General features: G+C 36.8%; 2 protein-coding genes across 3 annotated transcripts; both read right to left on the minus strand.

Moving 5' to 3' along the window:
• Positions 1-285: 285 nt before the first annotated feature.
• Positions 286-16,818, minus strand: LOC125834827 (probable UDP-N-acetylglucosamine--peptide N-acetylglucosaminyltransferase SEC). Of its 2 annotated transcripts, none has more exons than XM_049513979.1 (28): positions 16,559-16,818; positions 12,639-12,784; positions 12,404-12,502; positions 12,267-12,317; positions 10,835-10,951; positions 10,692-10,748; positions 9,873-9,992; positions 9,707-9,769; positions 9,533-9,611; positions 9,226-9,335; positions 9,076-9,129; positions 8,919-8,986; positions 8,734-8,836; positions 8,347-8,549; positions 8,147-8,243; positions 7,561-7,632; positions 7,371-7,447; positions 7,180-7,296; positions 6,976-7,060; positions 6,716-6,883; positions 6,049-6,159; positions 5,874-5,960; positions 5,453-5,580; positions 5,287-5,369; positions 5,083-5,188; positions 4,838-4,984; positions 4,545-4,665; positions 286-517 (listed from the first exon to the last, which is right to left on the minus strand). In XM_049513979.1, exons 1-28 carry the CDS (start codon positions 16,743-16,745, stop codon positions 404-406), a joined length of 2,970 nt encoding a protein of 989 aa, XP_049369936.1. In that variant the 5' UTR covers positions 16,746-16,818; the 3' UTR covers positions 286-403. The 2 variants fall into 2 exon arrangements, with proteins under 2 accessions (XP_049369936.1, XP_049369935.1); XM_049513978.1 differs by lacking the exon at positions 286-517 and adding an exon at positions 3,899-4,441.
• LOC125834829 (pentatricopeptide repeat-containing protein At5g18390, mitochondrial) lies at positions 633-2,132 on the minus strand. Its single transcript, XM_049513981.1, has one exon. The coding sequence runs from the start codon at positions 2,130-2,132 to the stop codon at positions 714-716; it is 1,419 nt and encodes a 472-aa protein (XP_049369938.1). The 3' UTR covers positions 633-713.
• Positions 16,819-16,996: the final 178 nt, after the last annotated feature.

Below are 16,996 nucleotides of genomic sequence, written 5' to 3' on the forward strand. Positions count from 1 at the left end.
TGCCAGCATAAACTCAACTGAAAATGTCAAATACAAGTTGATGAATAAAGAGGCACAACAATGACTCCTTACATTTCATTGACCACCCAATTTTTGAACTTGACAGTTATCCTTCACCCCTCTCCCTCCAGTCTCTCTCTCACTCTTGTGAGTTTTCACATTCAAACCAAACAAGACATTGGGTGAGTCTAGTCTCGAGTCTTGACATTTGCTTGCACTTGAACAACTAATGAACTTTCATCGAGAGTTTCCAGTACCACGAATGGTAATATGATCAACACTTGAGACTTGAATCACATTTCAACAAACACCTAAATGCAGTAATTTATATACTTCTATATAAATAGGAATTTATGTTCTCTTGTTTTATCTATAATCATGTTCTCTTCCTTCCCTACTACATCTAGCGGTCAAAAGGAAATCCTGACTCATTCTCAGTCACTTTGAAAGGCTGAGGATGCTGGCCGGAGCAATAGAGATTCCACATCTTAAAGTAAGAACGTTCCAGATTCCTCACCTGAAAATGCAAAGGGAGAAAGAATGAGTTTACCATGGCCACTCAAAGCACTAGAATCAACAAGGTCATTCAGTAAAGTATATCTGATGTGTTTAATTACTCACCCAACGTGTTGTATCAAACAAAGGGCAGATCATTCGCACAGCCTTGAGTCTATTGGAGAGATATCTCCAACTGCTCAATCCACAACAATAATTCAGATGCCCTTGACAGATATCTCCAACTGCTCGATCCTTTTGGCTAGATCATGCTTTCCACAATTCTTCAATCCATCTGTCACCATGTCAAAGCTTCGTGACATAGGCAACAAATTTAACTCGGTCATTTCTACTAAATAATTAGACGCCTCTACAAATCTACCTCCACGAGAGCACATCTTTATCAACATGGTATAAAGAGGTCGATTTGGTGGATGCCCTTTCAGCTTCATATCACTGAAAAAGCTAAATGCATCATCAAACTGTCCTCTCCGGAAGAAAGCTTTTAGTATTGGAGCATATAAACTGGGAAATGGCCGGTGTCCAGCTTCAATTGACCTATGAAGAATCTGAAATGCCTCATCAATCCTACCTACCTTTGAAGCAGAAGTTATGACAATCTTATAAGTCTCGATATCAGGACAAAGCCCCGATCTACAAACATCATTGAAAAGGTCAATGCAAAAGTCGATTTCCCCAGTTTTACATATAGCCTCTGCCAAAGAATTGAATGTTCCAACATCTGGCACAAACCCCTCCTTTGTCATTTTTCTCACCAATCCTTTAGCTGATTCTAGATATCCAGCACTGAGCAACCCATCAATTAGAAGGTCCCTCCCACGTACAGGAGGATTGAAGCCCTTTCGACTCATTTCCTCCAAGAACTCTTGTGCCTCTCTCATCTTCCCGGCAGAACACCAGCCATTTACAAGAATAGAATATGTCTGCTTATCTGGAACAGTACCTTTCCGTATCATCCTCCGAATCAATGCATAGGCCCCTTGGAAATTCTTGACCTCACAGAGTGCGAAAAGCATAGCATTGTATACTTCAGTAGTTTGAGGACAGTTGAAGTTCTTGAGCCGATTGAAAAGCTCGACAGCCTGATCAATGAGACCACGCTTACCATAGTGTTCAATAATGAATGAAACAATGGACGGTGAGATAGGAATATTTTGGGCTTTCATCTGCTGGACTACTTTCCACATTGTCTCCCAGTGGGCAGTCCGGGCAAGGGTCTTAAGAAGTTCTTCAAACTCAACGGTAGTTGGGTCATACTGAGGGTGTTGAGTCCGAGCCCAGTTAAAGAAACGAAAAGATTCAATACCATGTTGGCAACAACTTCTAAGGACACGGTACACCAGTTCAGAGTTGACAATACTTGAAATATGCATCTTGTTAAGGGTCCGCTCCAGGTAAATATCCCGCCGTACAATGTTAGATACATGATGAATTGTTGCAAAGTAATCATCATTAGGCACACTTCTGCCACAACTACCTTTACCACTGAAAGGATTGCTACACTGGTCAATGGAAGGTGCTATAGTTTTAAGACACCTAAAAATGCTGGTGTTGTTGGATAATGTAGCCGAATACAAAGTCCTTTGAAGAAAGATTCTGGCGAACATTGAAAACATTCCTGAGTAGCAAATCGGTTCAAATCCAATTGAGGTAAACTAACTCAATTTCCAGCTGAATTAACTACGCTAAAGAGCATAGAATGCAACTATATCAACGTTCGAGTCCTACAAATTACATGGAAAATTCAGCAAAATCCTTCAAACAAAAATCTCAAAAAATGGAAAAAATACATAAAAACTTACTCGCACGAGTGTTTATACCAAACCAATTAGATGAATGTCACAGCATATAAACTTCCAAAACACATATCAATGGTTTATTAATTCATATTTTCACTTTACAGAATCACTTAACCACAGCAATTGTTGAGTTGGTTATGTGTAAACAATAGTATTTACCACAAAATTCCATGAAATCACAAAAAACAAATAAAATTGCATTTTTTATTCATACAACCATTTCAGATAAACTTCATACTAAGCATCAATAACAAGACAGCTCTATTGAGCTCAAATTAACAGAGGAAATAAAGAGTGAGTGTGTAGAGACGCTACCTCCCTTTAGCCGCCATTGATTAACTCAGCACCATTGCAATTAACTACCAAATTTCTGAACTCAAAACCTAATTTTCGAAATCAATCCTACACCAACAAAGAAACGACGCCGTTCGGAAGTCTGGAACTTGAAACAGAACTGATACAATGGACGCCATAATACCTTTCTTCGTCATATAGGAGTAAAAACTTTCGGTAAAATCCCACAATTTGTAATAAAAATAAAAATAAAATATTTTATTAGGTTAAATATTTTCTTATTTAGCTTAAAAATAGAATTTTGATCTTAAATTTGTTGAAGTAAAAAAGGATTTATGAGAAATAAAAATATAAATAAACATAAGCATTAGTCAAATAAATTCATAAATAAAAATTATATTTATATAGTGTAATTTTTTAGTAAAAAAATATGAAGAATTATCATAAGAATAAGAAATAGTGAATGTTGTGAATGTTATTGTACATAGTATTAAAAATAATGTAAACATACATGAATTTGAAAATTATGTATAAAAAAGATTTAAATGAATATCTTTATCTATTTTATTTCAGGATTTAAATTTATCCTAAAAATTTAATTAGGATAAATGACTTGATATGATTGATAATCATATGCTGGTTTATAAATGAATATAATAATCAAAGAAGAAGAAATAAGTAAAAGGATATGAGGGGAAGTGATTAGACTAACAGCTTATTAATAAATAATCCTTTCGTCCCTTTTTATTTGTCAAATTTTAACTTAACACATCTATTAAAAAATAATGATAGTAAACTTATCATTTTATCCTTATTTGATAAGGTGTCAAAACATATTTACTCACTATATTTCTTAATATTAATTGAGGATAATGAAGGGGGGGGGAGGGGGAGGGGGGGGGGGGGATTGTCCTTCCTTAATTTGTCAAAAATAACAAGTAATAGGGAAATTAAACTAGAAAATATTTAACCAGTAAATAAGAACGGAGGGAGTAATATAGTAAGTTTTTAGCCAAAGTTTAATTCATTGCAACTTGCAAAATTTTGAGTACATTCATTTGTTACAACTCTTTGAACTGTTTTCTCTTTGTTGAAACCTCTTTTTATGTACAATTTAGGGGGTGGGGGGGGGGGGGGGGGATTCTACCATTTTATTCTGAGTGTGTTATACAACCTCAAACATCCTAATATACTTTATTTGAATTTGCTAATTTATTTTATGAAGGAACATTTGAAAATTTTGAAGGAGGATGACTAACTAATATAACATTTGAAACAAACACAATGTGTTGATTTACTGGGGGCATTGGATGCCTGCATAAACTCAACTGAAAATGTCAAAGACAAGTTGATGAATAAAGATGCACAACAATGACTCCTAACATTTCATTGACACCCAATTTTTGAACTCTACAGCTATCCAGCACCCTTCTCCCTCCAGTCTCTCTCTCTCACTCTTACGCATTTTCACATTCAAGCCAAACAAGACACTGGGTGAGTCTCGTCTCGAGTCTTGACATCTGCTTGCACTTGAGCAACTAATGAACTTTCATCGAGAGTTTCCAGTACCACGAATGGGTAATATGCTCAACACTTGAGACTTGAATCACATTTCAACAAACACCTAAATGCAGTAATTTATATACTTCTATATAAATAGGAATTTTTATGTTCTCTTGTTTTATGTACAATCATGTTCTCTTCCTTCCCTACTACATCTAGCGGTCAAAAGGAAATTCTGAGTCATTCTCCGTCACTTTGAAGGGCTGAGGATGCTGGCCGGAGCAATAGAGATTCCACATCTTAAAGTAAGAACGTTCCAGATTCCTCACCTGAAAGTGCAAAGGAGAAAGAATGAGTTTTCCATGTCCACTCAAAGCACTAGAATCAACAAGGTCGTTCAGTAAAGTAAATCTGATGTGTTTAATTACTCACCCAACGTGTTGTATCAAATAAAGGGCAACTCATTCGTACAGCCTTGAGTCTATTGGTGAGATCTTGGAGCTTTGGACGATTTAGTGCCAGTGACACCGCCTTCTCCTCATATTCCTTCATACTGCAAAATGCAAAGTAAACCAAAAAGGAAAGAAAAGGTCAACTCTCATTTATGTTGCAACATCAAAGTCAATATAATGATATCAGTCATAAAGTACTTGTCCTTGAGCATAGGTTCTATCGGTCATACACTGTACCCTTCCCAGCAATTACAGCAAGTATACAACACATACCTGCTGACAATCATCTCATCACCAAGTCCTGTCGCCAAACACAGAGAACCAGCAACTCTAGTAGCCATCTTCTCAAGGGGAAGGGTTATCATTGGTAGACCAGCCCAAAGAACATCTGTTCCTGTGGTATGTGCATTGCACAGTGGCCTACAAGTGGAAAAAAACCACACCAAAATTCAAGTAAATGAGATGAATGGAACAAGATTCTTGAAAGACAAGGAGCTGAATGTTCTTAATCTTCTTACGTGTCTAAGAAAAGATCAGCCAAGGAACTGCGCTTGATGTGCTCTTGTTTCATTGCAACATCTGTGAAAATAATTTGGTCTGGTTGCAGGCCTTGGGCAGCAGCATCTGTAATAAAAGTGAGCTGAATTAGGAGACTTTTCATAAACCAATAAGTCTCACAAGAGAAGATTAGAGAAATGCATGGTGTGGAAGAAAATACTTACGTGCGCGGAGCCTCATCTCCCCTGCAGCTGGAAATCTGAGAAGCCAAAGAGCACTGTTTGGTACACGCTTAAGGATATTGCACCTGCACATACCAATTCAGCAAGTTTTTTAGCAAGTGCTTGTCAGGGTAAAAGTAGACCAATTTAAATCATTCCAATTAACTACCATGTAATAAAAATCTCAGGATCCATCTTGTAAAGCTGATTGAAACATGCAAATATGAATTTATCCTCTGGCAACCCATAATCTGAGCGCTTCAGTTGGCTGTTTGGATCTAGCACGTCACAGTTTTTCTACAAAAAACAGCAGCAAGACGCCCATCAGCAGTGAAAAATATAACAAATCCAGAAGAGTTAAACATATATACCAGCTCAGATCTTTTTTTAAGAAATCAATAAGATTTTTATTCATGATCAAATGCATTAATAACTAAATATTATCTAATATTGGATACAAATGACCTACTGCGAGAAGAGATGAAAAAATACACATAGCCTACTCCAACTATGAATTTAGGATTGAGGCATAATTGATTCATTTTGAAATAAGATTCATATATAGCTCAGAAAGATCACGGGAAACTTACTTGCTTATAATCGTTGACAAAATAGCAATGAGGGAGATGTACAAGCTTCTCTGAGTAAATATGTGCGTACTTCATAGGTGAAACGAACTGCATACAAGGAACTTACATCAAGGACCCATAGAGAGCAAAGGTTAACAGCAAATATGTAATATCAAGGGTGTCATTAGCAAATTACCTCATCTGTAACCAAATAATCTATGTATGTTGCCCCTGTGGTTCCAGGGAACCCCATGTATGAAACCTGGATTGGAGCTGGCTGCATGGCAAATATCTCGTTTCTTGCCCCCTGCAACACATAAGTCCAAAGTCAAAGATGACAACAATAGATAAACGAAGTCGTTCAAAAAATACCTCTCAGGATAGAAGGCAAAGCAAAATATGGGCACATTAATCAGCATCTTCGAAAAGGTGAAAGATGTAACACACGTATTTTTTGCTTAAAACAACACCTATAAGATACACACCAACAAAATGTGCACCTCATGAGACAGTGAGACCTGTTTCACAGGTTTGCACTTTAGTTAGGCAATATCATTATTATACTCATTTGCTCAAACCAGCAAATGGAAGGCCGTGGCTGATCAAATTCTCATTGGTAAGTATTCGAGTTTGCATTCATGTCCACAACTAAGCTAACTAAGATGGAACAGAAATCACTGATTTATTTGTTTATTGTGGACTATTTCCAAGAAAGGAAACTACTTTTTCCATTCCATTTCTTTTCATTATGTTAATGGGTCTAACATATGGACCTCGTGCATGGACTAGGCACACACAACCAACACTAGCAAAACAAATATAAAAACTAATTAGGATTGATCTGGATCGAGTCCAATCTGTACCTTGGTATAACCATTGAGATTGATAAGTATCTGTATTTGATCCTCATTAATCATCCTTGCTATCACGTCAGATGTCAAGGACGATACATCAATAAAATGCTCAACTTCTGTCTGAGTGCGAATCCTCCACTCTGTACCATCATTTGGACTTAAGGCATAGCAGAACACCTAGGAAAAGAAGTACTTGGAGATTTAGCATGAACAAGTGGCGAAGTCGTGAATGGTGCAAAGGATAAGGAAAAGTAACAAATTAACTTAACCTCAACATTCTCTTTGTCATGCATCCCAAAAACGGAACCCATTAGATGTGATAGTGGGTGGTTGCCGAAATCACTGCTCACATATCTAGACACATTCAAGAAACTTATTAGTAAGTAGCATGTACCAATATTTATGAAAAGCTTACAGCAGATTTGAACCTCAGAGGAAAAGCAAGCAAGTATTTATCAGCTTATAGAACTTACCCAACCCTCAGCCTGTCGATCCTGCCACCTCCTTTAATTGGCAGCGGCAGTGGATGGGTGAAAGGAGGAAGTGAGTAGCGAGTTGCTACCACAGAGCAGTGCTGGGCATACTTGCGACTGTACAAGCAAAAGAAACAGTCAGCTTCAACCTCACATCATTTTTGTGATTAATCCGAAAGAAAATTCCCTACCTGATATCTAGAGCAAGCATTGGATCAAGAGGGTAAGCAATTGCGTGGAAAGGCTGAACGCTTGGGATAACGGACATCTTAAGGACAAATATGAGACAGCACAACATCAAGGAAAACAGAATCAGTATTGCAGGATGAAAAAATATCCAACAAAGTAAACATGTAACAGTACGGCGAGTAGCTGTGATACCTTAATTTGTCTTCTAAGTATCCCCTCAACTTCAATAAACATCTTCTCCCGGTTATCCCAATCACACACACACTGCAGCAATAAATTTAAAGAGAAAATTAAGTATGCAAGAGACAGAACCCAATCACAGTCATCAATTGTGAAGCTATAAATTAAGACTAAAGACCTGGTCACAATCTAGAAAGCACATATTATTTGATGAAACCAATTATATGTTCTAGGTGATGCACATAATTTTTTACAGAGTCGCTTGCCTGATTAATTGCTCAACAAATTTTAAAATTTCTTTGCAAAAATGGTGATTGGCAACAGTGATAAATAACGCAAGGTAAATACAGTAGTACCGATAAGAAGCTTAAGATTAAAATTAAGCAAACTGAGCATGACATGAATTGTGTGTCTACGCTTACAAAGTAGACAAATACTAATGAACTGCAGAAGTATAGTTCATTAGGCAGGTTATTTTACCTCATGCTTCAAGACAGTACATAAACAAGCTCATCAAATTCTCAGTAGTTAGACAGTGCATGAACTCTGATAAACCCGAGACAAAAGAAAACAGTGGAAATTAACAGGGTGAACGTACCTGTAACGTGTGGAGAAGATTACAAGTTGCTTCGGGGAAGTCAGGACGTAGCATCAATGCTTGTCTATAGCTTTTTATGGCTGCTTCAACATTGCCACTACACAATTAACCAAAACATCACGAACAAGCAGAGTGGACATGTAGGAGCATAAGCAAATGGGACCTTCATCTTTTTGAAGCTTATAAACCTAACTACATACCTGTCCTTGTAAGCTGAAGCCAAATTTGCATGAGCCTCTGCCATGGTAGGTCTAACGGTAATAGCTCGCATGTAATCTTGTACAGCTTCATTAACCCTACCAATCTCTTTGTATGTGTTGCCCCTATTGACCAGCCCATCTGCTGCCATGGGGTCAATACGTAGTACCTCATTATAGCAAGATATGGCTTCTGCATAATTACCCTGAAGTTACATCACATAAGAAGAGAACATTCATGTTAGTTAAAACGCTGACAGAGAAACAGCAAGATAATTGTAAATAAAATAATCCCTCGTGGCTATCTTAAATATGGTATATAAACCTCCAGAAAACTCTCTACTGACTCAAAAATTAAGAATTCTTCAGAAGTATAGTTTAAATTATTACCTGCTGCTTGTATATTATTGCTAGATTGTTAAAAGGAGCTGAGAGCCCTGTAGTCACAGCTAAAGTCGCTTTATAACATTGTGCAGCAGCACTCATCATGTTCCTAAAGATCAGGAAAGCAACCCTTGAAAATTACTTGATTGAAAGCGTTAAGAAGAGAATCTTTGCGACTAAGTTAACTTTACCACTCCATATAAATGTTCCCCAAATTAGTAAGCGCTTGCGGATGGTTAGGTTGAAGAGAGAGGCATTGCTGCATGCATCATCAGAAAAGTTAAGAAAACAGCACAAAAGCAACATCAAACAAAGGAACCGTCAAACAAACAAGGGAACTCAGCTTACACGATAGCAATGAATTGCTTCCTCCACTCTACCAGCATCTTTCAGAGCATTACCCTATAAAAAAATTGGAGAAAATATAGTATTACTATCGAAACAAATAGTAAATTTAAGATGGGAATTTTATAAACAAAGATGAAAGAAAGTACCAACCAGATTGTTATATGCCTCCAAGAATTCAGTATCACATGTAATAGCTCTCCTGTAGTTAAATATTGCCATTTCCATATTTCCTTGTTCATAGTACACACTAGCTAAGTTGCCTGCAGAAAGGAGATTCAGGTGTGAATGCATTATTAGGGTGGCCTAGTCACACTGAAGATGAAGACCCATGTCTTCGTATTGCAATAAATCCCATACACAAACATCTCTAAGTATAGAAATGATATTAAACAGACTCTCCCAGAGACTTATTGCATTATGCACTGAATTAAAGGCATGACTGAAAACGGTCACTCACCAAAAGCCATGGCATAGTCTGGTCGTACTTGGAGCGCACGCTGATAACACACTATGGCCTCCTGGGGCATTCCCAAAGCCTGGAAAATGCAAAGAAGATGCTTGTATTTCTCCATATCCTCGTCTAGGCACTTGGAGCCACCAGACGCAATTAGCACAATGCATGACAGCTTACCTTGTATACATTTCCTAGGTTCAGATATGCATCTGAGAAGTTCGGTTTCAGCTTGATCGCTTCCTGGAGGGGATTAAACCACAAGAGGGCATCAAACATGATAGCATTAAGCTGAAAAACACATCCAACACTTGATCAGTAAATTCCAATTACGCCTTACTCATACCTTGTAGTACTGCAAAGCCTTGTTAAGATCGCCCGCCTCCATAAAAAGGCCAGCAAGATTGGACCATGCTATGGCAAATGCAGGCTTTATACGCAGTGCTTCAACATAACAATTGTATGCCTACCAAAAGGAAAAAAGAAATACTCAAAGGTGAAAAGTAATGGCATATATCTATCAAGAGAAAAGTGGAAAAAGAAACTCAAAAGCATAACAACTGTTATTAAATGGATCTTGGGTCTAAGTCAGCCCCAAATGCTAGCTCATGAGGGGAGGATTGCCCAAGACTATATAAGGAGACCAAACACCCATCCACAACTGATGTGGGAGAATCAACACCCCCAGCATGCCCAAGAGTGAAGAGTCTAGAAATCTGGAGCATGGACAATACAAGATAGAGCCCAACATACAGTAAACAATGAATTGGGATGGGTCTGACTCTAATACCATGATAAGAAATGGATCTTGAGCCTAACTCAACCCCAAAAACTAGCTCATGGGGGGAGGATTTCCCAAGACCAGTAAGGACACCAAACAACCCTCCACCACCGATGTGGGAGAATCAACATAGATACATCAATAGTCAACAAATAATCACAGAGAATTTTCAAGCTGCGCAAAGTGAGTGGATGTCTGGAATAAAAGAACAATGTTGGCCCACATACGATGCACAAACACAGGTACTATGGGCACACTATGTGCGTGTTGAAGAATTGTCCTCCACCCCCTAACCATCCTAAAGGCAGACGTGAACATGAATAGCCAATCTCAAGTCACCAATATATCAGAGCACAAAGTGGATCTGAGTCCTCTCTCCTTTACCTCTTGGACTAAACCTTGTGCTTTCATCAGATTGCCGAGATTGCTGTGAGCATCCACCTAAAATAAAAGAATAAATGTCAGTAAAGAAAGTACAATTGAAAGAAGCAGATAGCTAAATTTTTAAAAGGATAACTTTTTAATACCAAACGCGGATTTAATGCTAGAGCCTGACGGCAACATTGGGCTGCCTCATTCAGCCTTCCTTTCCTCATGTATGCACTGGCTAAATTTGACCATGCATCCGCAAAATTGGGACGGAGCTGCAACCAGATAATTTAAGGTCATATTACCTAGCATACACCTGGTAAACTATAAATGTCTTCAAAAAGGTTTTAGTTAATTATAGATAATGAACATACATACACAGCATACCAAAAGGACATTAAGAAAAAGCAATGAGCTCCAAGGTTTTGTGATAAACCTGAGTGCAAATTCTAACTCCAAAACCTACCCCACCTCCCTCAACCAAAAAAAGAAAAAATGCTTTCAGTACCCAAAGGCAAGGATTATTGTCGAAACTCTGGATGCACCTTCTTTGAACAGAATTATGTAGTCACAATTTTTCAGAATTTCAACCTGCATTCGTTTGCATCATTTCACGCAACTGACTACATATTCATCTAATAAGTAAAATTTATTAGATGGTTCCATTTAAATTATACATGAATTGTTTACAACTCAATTCAATATCACAAATAACCATCTGCTTGTAGCAACAGAATAATTTCTTTACTATATCAATAATAGATGTGTTATGCAAATGAGTTTAAACACACACTACCAAAAGAAAAAAAAGTGTTTAAATTCACATCTTAATGGGAAGTTATAGATGGAGCTTTTTTATTCTGATGTGGAATATGTTGGTTACTCTACCAAATCATGTGAGTAGCCATTTTCCAGTGGTAAGAGATAGCACTTTTTTTTTATAACCGAGATAGCACTCTTTTTATTAGATTCATTATAAGCTTTCTCATGTTAAGCAAATTTTATTGTCTGTGATAAAAAAAGATTGTTATAAAAAGATAACCAAATACAATAAGAAAACAAGAAATACAATCATGAAACCCAAACCTCAGAGCAACCTATCTACTTTCTCTTTAGAACCTATAACGTAACCAACAGTTTCAATATTTGCGTTGATAATTCAGATCTGAACTGGAAAAATACCTTGGATCTGAACTATTCTCATCTATTCTCTGTGATATTACTCCAATTTGAAGTCTTCAGCAACCCAAATATATGGTTAATAATTAAAATATTATTCAAAACACCGCAGCATGGCACAACTTTAATTGAACAGCCAGACAGATAATTAAGCAAGCTTCCGAAATTCCGGAAGTCCTCAAAAGTTCTTTCCAGGTGACTCATTCTGAAAGCATGAGGCTGAGTAATAATGGTATCCCAATAAAACCGTAATCATCAAGAACAGAAAAGAATGAATACAACAATCTTCTAGATCCCCTCCCAACTGGTGGATAACTCAGATTGTAAGCAATCATTGACCTTTCTTTAAAGTATAAAGGAAGAAATAAAAGTTCTTGCTAGAGTCATGTAAGGCAGAAGAAGTTTACAAACCTCAATTGCAATTAAATAATAGCGTATTGCAACATCAATATTGCCTTTTTCCTGCACCAGTAGAACTTCATCAGTGCCCAATTCCAAAACCAGAAGAAGCAGCTTCTAGATTAGTTACTGAGTTAGTACAACCATACCTTCCAAGCATTCGCCATATTTCCATAGCACTCAGCAAAATGTGGCTCGATACTTAGGGCTTCTTCATTTTTTGCGATACACATATCAAAATCATGCAACTAAAACAAAGAAATGGTAACATGCTTTACTTCAGATCCACAAATCACATAGAAAATAAACAACAAAAAAACTCATAAAAGAATGCAAGATAGAGAAATCACAGAATATGTAAGCATTAGTGCAAGGAAAGCCCACCTGATAATATATAGCCCCAAAAAGAAGAAGATTATCAGTGCGCCCTGGATTTCTCTCATAAACTGCCTTGCTGTGCTCTAGTGCCTGTTTATAGTTCCCAGCTTTGTAGTTCTGATGAGCAAGAGTTAAAAGAGCATCCTCATCGACTGTGGCATATAAAATAGAGATGTCAGAAATTGATGCTAATAGCAATCCTCAGTGGATAGAGAAATTACTAGTATTTGGCTGTCAGCTGACTGCATGACCTCAAAAAAATATATTCAAAATGACAACATACATAGTATAGTCCCACAAGTGGGGTCTGGGAGTATAGAGTGCACGACCTTACCCCTCCCTTGGTAGGTAGAGAGATTGTTTCCGATAAACCCGCGGATAAAAGAAAGCAAAAACACAACATTTATGAAGACTTAAACAGTAACAATAGCAGAATAGTAAGAAAATAAAGGTGTACCAGACAAAAAGAAGTAATAGAAAACTAAGAGTGAGAAATACAGTAGTAAACTAATAAAAATACCAAAAATAATATTAATAGCCGAAGAGACAAGACGCAAAACTAAATACTATTTTCCTTCTACCCGAATCGTTGACCTCCACACCCTCCTATTAAGGGTGATGTCCTTGGTATTTGAATACATCCATTGATGCCACGTATGCCTCCTAATACATGAGGCCACAAATCAATAACTCACTTTACCTTTCTCTATCATTTTTCCTATCTTATAAGGAATTATTCATTTTCCATTGTCTTTGGCAGCATGAAAAGTCTCACATCATTTAGGTTCCTTTTTTTTATATAATGGTAACTCACATCCTTTAGGTTCTTAGTATCATCTATCATGTAACAGATTATAATATTTAGTACTTGAGGTTCAGAAGGTTTTACAAAACATAATCCTATTTTTATCAAGTGAAATGTCATTAAAAGTAATAAAGAAGATGTCGAGATTACATTTTACAAATACAATCCTACTGCAGAGTGTGTTCTGTTTACCTATTTACTAGACATTGCTTCATCCTGTGTTGTGCCAAAGCTAAAGGGATGTAGTACAATTCAAACAGAAGGGTAAAGCATTAATGGACCTCTTAGAATTACTAACAGTTTTTAGTAGTCCAGTGCACTAGTGTAGACAAAGTGCTCAGATATTTATCAAAATCATCATAGATAATAAGTATCAACCAATCAATCAGGGAAGCTCCAATAGCAAATCCAATAGATTCACCTGTATGAATCCTTTATCTATACCAATTCAACTTTATACACATCCACACTTGTGCCTACATTATGTATTACCAACTCTAAGCGGATCATTAACTTCTATTTTGTTCTCTTAGCTAACCTACATGGGTTCCTAGAGATTTCACTAACACATAACCATTGATTTAATAATTTGAGGTAGGTTGTTAGTCCTTGGCTTTCGAGTAAAAAAATAATCTCTTATTTGCTACAGAGAAGTTGAAGTTTTCCCTCTTTTATCTGTGTTCATTTATGCTAGTCTGTTTCTCAACAATGTTTGAGGGATACTGATATATCACAACTTTAGACTCCTCTGTAAGGCTTGTTTGAGGTGCGTTTAAGCTCTAAAGCCCAGTCAAAGCCAGGTTGTGCACTTCGCCTGTCATAGGTGACACTATATTTTGAGGTGGATCCAGGATTTGGAAGCTCCATAATATTTATTAGAGAACTTCTACACAAGATTTAGACTTGTATAGTTAGTTTAGTCAAGGTTTTAGTTAGAAGAGATCTAGGGTTCTATTCTTCTTTTCCACAATTTTTTTAACAATAAGTTCGCTACAAAAGGATGTCCGCGTGATAAAACACTGTATCAAGAAAATTCACCCAGCAGGGCTCGAACTTGCATCCCCAAGGTGTTAAACTTGAGCTTTAACCACTGCACCACAAGACTCATTGTTTCTCTGAGTGCCATGGTTAACATTAATTCATTTCCTTATAAATATATATACATATATACATATATATAGAGAGAGAGAGAGAGAATTTCAATCGAGGCGTTGACACCCCCGCCATTCTACATAGATCCTCCCCTGGCTATAGTATATGCACTATGGCACTAAGGCGTGTGTGTCATTACTCATGAGCTCCGTCTTTAAGATCGCAGTAGGACTGACAACAGTATAATTAGTAAATGAACATTACAAAGAAACTGGTAGTGATCAGGATTTAGATATTAAAAAATCTAGTATAAGAAAACTAACTGAAAGAATATAAACCATATCTTTTCATCTAAATCAAGAACTGGATTTTCCCTAATAAAACTCCAATGCCTTTTGAATCTACTAAACACACTTTTACTTCGTATATTTATTGTAATTTTACCTGCAATACAAATATAATTTTTTAAGTAACATTGTGTATATGATTTTAATTTGCTTCATTAGCACCTTTTTCCATTAAATCCCATGCTTTACTGTTTTGCGCTTAAAGCCCGACAGATTTTGGACTCTTTTCGTGCCTGGTGCTTTTGACGCAGTTGAAATATTGGATAATGCTACTAATTATAAGATAATGCAACAGGGATACAGTTATAAATATGTAAATGAAGTATGATAAATGATAATCAGGTATATATTGTTGCGAATCCAAAATGACCTCTTTTTTCATTAAAATGTTACTATGCCTCACAACTTGACTGCACAAGCCAGATTCATATCTGAATAACAAGTGAGAATAAAAAGAAAACCTAGTTAGTTTCTCCCTCGTCTCACCGTACATGCACATATTGTAATCTGACATGGTTGTTTTCTTCTCGAAACCGGAAGGAACAAGGATGACAGTAAATGTTGTTTTAACCCTGGTCTTCATTCTTTCACTTGGTGGTACTGTGGTACCCGATGTTTATGTTTTTTACTGTTCTTTTTTTTAAAAATAAAGTACATACTATCATCTGATATGTTTGTGTTCTTCATAGAGATCGGAAGGAACAAGGGAAACAGTAAATGTTTGTTTTTACCCTGGTCTTCATTCTTTCACCAAGTGGTACCCGATGTTTATGCTTTTACTCTTTTTAAAAATAAAATTCCCAATAGCCGTCCATTGATCCCAGCCCAGTGTAGGTTCCAGGTCAAATCAATACCAGCATTTAATAGGAAACAGGCAAGTCCAGGAAAAATAAGCTTCAGATCGGCTAATTCATGCATTTTTATAACACCGCCAATGTAATCCCACAAAAATGGGGTTTAGGGGGTAGAGTGTACGTAGACCTTACACCTATGTTGGAGGTAGAGAGGTTGTTTCCAATAGACCCTCAACTCAATTCATGAATTTTAACAATATTATAAGTATTCACTTATTTTGATGTTTTAATTCATGCATTTTCCTGATACGATTGCCAACTCTTCTGATGCTTTCACACCCATTGGACTGCACAAAGCAGCTTAATAAACTCATCCATTCTTCTCATTTGTTCCTCCAAATAATCAACTGAAAACAACCATTAAAAACCCCACCGGGAAAGAACGAAAGCAGTAGCTACATAAACTATGTATACAAACCATGAGAGCATAGCAACTTCAATTTGGCAACACCACAGCACATACATGTTCCTTACTTCCTTTAGCAAAAGGAGTTAAAAAGAGAAAAAAATCACTACATTCAACTAATCAACTTGACTAGTTAAGTCCAAAATAACCAATTGGTGAGTTTAAACACAGAACATCAAATTGCAGATACATTCATAGCCTATAACCAAGCAAAAACAAACAGTCTTTTACAAATCCACATATACATAGAACAAGTATCTATTAGATCCGTCTCAATTTAAGATCAATTCTCTTCTTTAAAAAAATTAAGTTTTTCATATAAAAAAAATTACAAAAATTCAATCTTTTTATACACACGAGCAAAAATTATGGACAAATTCATTTCTTCAAAACAAATTGCACAAGGAAAAAAAATAGTTAACCTTCACGAGACAACTCAGACTTGATATTCCCTGAAGACAATGCAGACTCAGACTGGAACGGAAAAGAAGAATCGATCCTCTGATCACCGACGGCAACGCCATCATACGGTGGAACCCTAGAGATCAACAGCTGCTGCTGCTGCTGCTGCTGATTGTACTGCCGGAGATCGGTTTGCAGCGACAACATCACGACCGCCGGGAAAAAACAAAACCGCCGGAGCTCCGAAAGCAGATACTATATTTTTCCGATGAGAAAAAAGGAGAATGAAAAATGGAAAAAGCTGAATTCTGAGGTAATAAATTAAATTAATTATAATTAATAAATAAAATAAAGTGAAAAAAAAGCCGCTTTTTTGTTGTCAGATAATGTGTAAATTCAGTTACTGTTCAAAAAAGGCGACTTCTCGAATATGACAACTGTTTCATGCGACACGTACC

This window comes from Solanum verrucosum, unplaced genomic scaffold, assembly GCF_900185275.1.
Source record: "Solanum verrucosum unplaced genomic scaffold, falcon-dt-bn FXZP01000184.1, whole genome shotgun sequence".
In the NCBI taxonomy this organism is placed as follows: Eukaryota; Viridiplantae; Streptophyta; class Magnoliopsida; order Solanales; family Solanaceae; genus Solanum; species Solanum verrucosum.